Below are 5,849 nucleotides of genomic sequence, written 5' to 3' on the forward strand. Positions count from 1 at the left end.
GACGTTCAGTTTTCATGCATCCAGTTGTTTTCTTTCATAATCCACCATTTAGTGTTAAAAAAATGTGAAAAATGGCAGTTTATGATCTCAAACTGCTTTTAAATGTCGTCTGAGACGAATGAGGAACTCGCTGGCAGTGACAACCCTAACCATCATCAACACTGCTGATGCTCTTCTGTCTGAGCTCTTCCAAAGTTCCTCCTGTTTGTTGGATATTTTACGTGGTTCTGGACAGAGTTCCTGCTCTCATAATGTCTGATGCATGAATGTGGAGCTGCTCAAAGCACGCGGTCTCTGAGGCCCAAACAGGTTCTGTCCAGTAATGATTAACCCTAAAGCACACGGCGGTTACATCATCATGTCAGGTGACGTCTCAGACAGAACCAACAGAACCCTGTAGATTCACCTTCAGTACCAGCGTTCAGCGGATCAGTTGATACCAGAGCAGAATTCCAGCGCTGGCAGCCTCCTCAGTAGAAACAGATGTGTGTCCCGCTCCCCTTTTCCTTTTCAGAAACATTTGAACGGCGGTCGGAGGAAAAATGTGATTGAACTATCTTCTTATTGCTGTTCAGGTGCCAGAGTCTGACCAGGCTGAGCCTCAGAGCCACGCTGCTCTTCAGCTCTGCTATCAGGAACCATTGTGTTGAGCCGTTAATTGGGAATATCCTGAATGCACGAGGAAGGAAGTGGTTGGACTGAGTCAGAGCTTCACTGTATGAGGCAGCATAAATGAGCTGCTGCTGGCCTTCGTTCTACGACACTCAGCGTCCACTGGGTCTGAGCCTTCTTCTGTTTCTGACAGAGCAAAGACATTTCTGAGAAAAGGTTTCCTCAGCTCCAGCGACACAGGAGGGGTCCACCTCACATCCAGCCTGGCCCAGGAAACAATAGAAAACACGCTGCTGCTGTTACGAAACCTGGACCCAGAGGATGCTGAAGCCTGCATGACGACATGTTGGTGTTACGGAGCAGCAGCGCCGCTTCCTTCAGGCCAGCATCTTCACAAAGGCAGCTTCAGCATTTCATCAGACCCCGTCTCCATCAGATCATGGAAAACCTTCTTATAGAGACTGCACAAAGAGGCAGAAGGCTGTAGGGGGAAATCTGGTTCACTTTTCTTCCCAAAACAAAACGGTCACGAACAGAATGAAGACAAACAGAGAAACGTCAGAAAAAGAGCAAGAAGTCAAGACAAAGGGCTGAACCATGAGTTTGTGATAAAATAGTATTTATTTCACAGAAACATACCAGTACAGGAAGAAAAAACAGCTTATGGTGATATCTGTTGTACACATAAAGCAAAAAAAAAAAAAAAAAAAGACTATGTACATCTGAGCATGGAGGCCTGAGTCACAAGAACTGAACCCAACAGGCTCCATCTGCGATCACAGACTGCAGAGGAACAGCAAGAGACTGGCAGAGTGAGACAGCAGAACCAGGAAGTGCCACCGAACAGAACCGGATCATCTGAACCTCACACACAACAGAGAGGAAAAAAAACGGTCTGAAGATGATTGATGATGATTTAAAACCTGATTTATGGACGTTTCTTTGGAAAATGTCTCATAAAAGTCGAGATTTTATTTCATTTTGCTGCTTGAAACCAGAAATATAACAAAATGACTTTTAAAAGTCACGGCTTTCGCTTCCTTCTGCTGGACAGACGGTGTTCTGTATAAAAGTCCCACTGAGTGAAGCGCTGGTGGGTCCACTGTCTCATCAGCTGCACCTCAACGAGTAGAAAAGCATGAAAAGGTGATTGAGTGAGCAGCTGTTCAGGAGCATTAAAGGGAACATCGGTGACATTCACCATGTGTTTAAAAAGTCTAGACAATAAATGAACGTGTTAAAATTTGTATTTCAGTTTATAAAAGCTCTGAATATTTAGATAATTGAACCAAATTATTAAAAAAGTTGAATTCTTTTGTAAATTCTGTTTAAATTGTGTAAAAATATACTTTTGTAGTTGATGACTAATTTCAAAATAAAAGGGTTTTACGTTCTTTGTGAGCGCTGCCATCAAAAAGACGGAAAAGCTGGAAAAAAAAGATGAACGTGCGATTCATGTGATAGCAAAGAAACAAAGAAAGAGGGGAAGTGAAGCAGAGATGCAGGCGAACTCAGTAAACACATTGTCCATACAGTAATCGTACAGTAACACAGCTTCATATAACTGGAGGAAGGACACAAATACACGATGACGGGAACGTCTGCAGACATGGCTCAGCCTCCGTCTGAGAATCGATCTCCAGGGAGCTACTGGTATCATCCATCCATCATCTCTACACATTCATCCTCACTAGGGTGGTGGGGGGGCGGAGCCTATCCCAGCTGACTCAGGGTGAAGGCAGGTTCACCTGGACAGGTAACCAGTCTATCACAGGGCTACACTTAGAGACAGACAACCAAGCACACTCACATTCACACCTACGGACAATTTACAATCACCAATTAACCTCAGCATGTTTCTGGACTGTGGGAGGAAGCCGGAGAACCCGGAGAGAACCCACGCTGCACGGGGAGAACATGGAGACTCCATGCAGGAAGATCCCGGGTGTCCTCACCGGGACGTGAACCGGCGACCTTCTTGCTGCGAGGCCACGGTGCTAACCACTGATCCACCTGCAGCCCTCTACTGATGTCATGTTTCTATAATCTGTCCACAGACGGAGCTGAACCATGTCTGCCAAACCCCCCAAAGAATATGTTGTTGTTTCTCTACATATAAACACCACGTATAACGTATGGATTTAAGTGCGATATACAATAATATACAAGAAGAAAAAAAAGAAGCTTCAACTGGATCCATGCATAATAAGTGGAGCTAGCTTGAGAGAACATACGGACATCAAACTAAATAGCGTTTGACTCGGATGCACCTTGTGTTTCTGAAACTACAGTCAGTCAGTCGATCAACCTGACGGCTCTGGATCAGCAGAACAACCACCAAACCAAAAGAAAGAAAGAAAACATTTGGAGCTCCAGCAGCAGAGCCTCTCCGCTTCCATCTGCGGCGGAAAGTTCAGGAGACGAGGTTTTGTAGGCGCAGGTGTCAGCAGCAGAGCAGAACCAGGTCCACTGCAGTAGAGGTATTTCCATTGGCTATGTGCTGGCCACCCGCTCCAGACGCACGGACAGCGAGCGAGAGTCACTCTTGTCAATGAATCGTGTACGTGCTCATCTCACCAACCCCCCAAACCATCGGAGCTCCACAAACTGGAGAGTTGAACTGAGCAGATGATGAACACTCGGCTGGTAAAACTAGAAATGTGTGGACTCTGAGATGTGAGGCGATCCCCAACCCCACTCCTGTTTCTGCAGTCGTCAATGCCCCACTCTTCACATCCTCCTAAACCTCACTGCTTCCCCTCAAACATGTGAAACATCTTCCAGAACCATCATTAACATTCATGGTAATTAAGTGAAAGCCTGCTGGTGCCAGATGATAACCTCTGTCCACAGACCACTGACGTGCACCAGTAAACAAACTGCTCCTACTGACCTTATACGCTATACGTTCTACGCTAAACGCTAAACGCAACGCTTCCTGCATCCGTGTTCACGTTGAACCACCGCTGCAGAGAACTCATCACTGCTAACATCCCTGTGAGACTGATTCCTGATTCTCAGGACGTTTTTAGGTCAGATGGTTGATTCTCAAAGTACTTTAATGGAAAACAAAGTGCTTTTCTTTCCCCTCAGACATCCTGTGGAGCATTTCTACCTTGAAACCTACATTCTCTGTTTTGTTCCTGTCGTAACATTTAGTAGCTGATTTAAAACCTCAACACAGACAACGTGAGACGGTCTCTTCACGCTACAGCCGGTTAGATAACCTATAACTTAACCTATATTCATATCTTTATTTCTGTCATTTTAATCTATTTCTTTCAATTCTATTTTGTATTTTTTTAGATATACTTCTTCCCTCTGTCTTTATATAATTCTAAATAGTTCATTTGTTATTTGGACAGTGAAAATAAAAGATTTTTTCCAGCTTTTATTTTGAAATTGTATAGACTTTCATCTTTATGTGACACCTGTAGACGTGCTTTAACCGGACCCAGCTTGTTGACCCAGCTGCTGAATCGCTCCAATAACCATGTTTACTATAATAAGGCCAACATTAGGGGCTCTTTGGAGTCTAGGACAGCTAAAGGTCTGTGGTTCTGATTGTCTAACGTCATAATGCTGGTGATGTGTGAAAGGCCTGAACCTCGACCTCCTTCTCTTCATGTTGCTCACACACGTCTGGGATCAGTGGATGGATAGAAAGAGCTACAACAAAAGACTACCTGTACTCAGCGGTGCCAGACAACATAACAAGAGCATCATGCAACACAACGGCACTAAATGAAATAAAGTCTATATACCCCAACGTGAGCCCCTGGACCTCGTCTCCATGTCCATAAGCTCCCTAAAGCCAGGAGCAGGTCTCAGGCGGCGTCCTGACCCCCTCAGCTGAGACCATAATGCCCGCCGTTGCTGCTTTGGCATCAGACACACACACAGACAGAAGCCAAGCTTCCTTCACAGCATTGAGTCGGTCAGTCGATGTAAATATGGACGTACATTAAGTCTGTTCCTTCGCACGGTGAATCTCAAAACAAGAAATAAAATGAGGAGGTCCAAGTCGGAGAAGAGAAGCGAGTTGTCCCACAAAACAATAAAATCTCCTCCTGTTTGGCAGCTGCACTTCTTGTCCTTACATGTTGCTTTAAAGTTCAAAAGTCACCCCCTGGCCAAAAAAACAAGAAAGAGGGCAGTGGGTCCACCTGAAGCAGCATCGGTTGTGAGGAAACTGTACTGGTGCAGTCGCTGCTGCAGTGACCAGAGGAAGGCCTCCGTGGGGAGCAGTAGGAGCTGCTGATGCATTGTGGGTAGTGCAGGTCAGATGTCCAGGGAATGTCCCCCTTCAGCCACCTGCTGGGCAGCCGCCTGACTCTGCAAAGCGTTCCTGTTTGTTGCTGTTGTCCTGGATCCTGGCGGGACTGTGACTGATGCATTGTGGTTGGTGTAGTTGAAGGTGGACGGTCAGCGTGTTACAGTGGTCAAGGGTGGAGGGCTCGCTGGGTGGTGGAGCCCCGGAGCGAGCCCACGGCGGAGAGTCTCTACATGAACCTGAGGGCAACAGAGAGGAAGATATAAGCTGAGCAGAAACACAAAGGTCAACGGACAGGACGTGAGCGAGAGCAGAGAACCGCACAGAACATGTATAAATCATAAAGTAATTAACCGCTGCCTGGGAGCACAGATTTAAATAACAGAGCTGGAGGACAGATATGCAGGCGCACTCTCAGGGTTATAATCTGTGTGTGTGTGTGTGTGTGTGTGTTCGCCTTATAATCACAAGTTGGCTGACTATCTGAAGACTCGTCTGCATGTTGTTTATAGCAGCGCTTTGAAGCGCTTTGGTTCGTAGTGAGGGAGAACTTCTCACTGGCTCAGCGCCCGACTGAGAGCATTCAAAGAATACAGAAATGTGAAAGAAGCAGCTCCTAATTGGGATTAAGTGGCTTTAAACTATGTGGCAGATGAACAACGAGCATGTGTGGAGTCGACATATCAGCAGCATGAGCAACACAACCAACACAAAGCAGATAGAAAGCAAGTCAGACTCAATGGCTGCATGTGTCTCACATTAGATGGGCATGGACTTCATCTTGACCATAGAGGTGAGCTCTTGTTTGGTGGCATGGTGGCGCCGCCTCTGTCTCATCCTACAAAGATAAAACAGGAAGTGAACGCCGGCAAAGTATTTAAAAAATGTCAGGCAAAAAAACAAAAAAAACATCTAAAGGAGACAGAAAGCAACAGACCAGAGAGCTGTGTGTGTGTGTGTGTGT

At 45.9% G+C, this 5,849-nt stretch overlaps 1 protein-coding gene across 1 annotated transcript in view; it reads right to left on the reverse strand.

Annotated features, from left to right (window-relative positions):
- Nucleotides 1-3,987: 3,987 nt before the first annotated feature.
- The window catches only part of il11ra (interleukin 11 receptor subunit alpha), a 36,820-nt gene continuing 34,958 nt past the window's right edge, over nt 3,988-5,849 (reverse strand). The window contains exons 11-12 of the mRNA XM_008292111.1: nt 5,644-5,723; nt 3,988-5,124 (exon numbers count right to left, since the gene is read on the reverse strand). Of these exons, the coding sequence (XP_008290333.1) occupies nt 5,645-5,723 (79 nt within the window). The 3' untranslated portion in view covers nt 3,988-5,124; nt 5,644. The remainder of the gene's footprint in view (nt 5,125-5,643; nt 5,724-5,849) is intronic.

This window comes from Stegastes partitus, unplaced genomic scaffold (genome assembly GCF_000690725.1).
Source record: "Stegastes partitus isolate 25-593 unplaced genomic scaffold, Stegastes_partitus-1.0.2 Scaffold786, whole genome shotgun sequence".
NCBI lineage: Eukaryota > Metazoa > Chordata > Actinopteri > Pomacentridae > Stegastes > Stegastes partitus.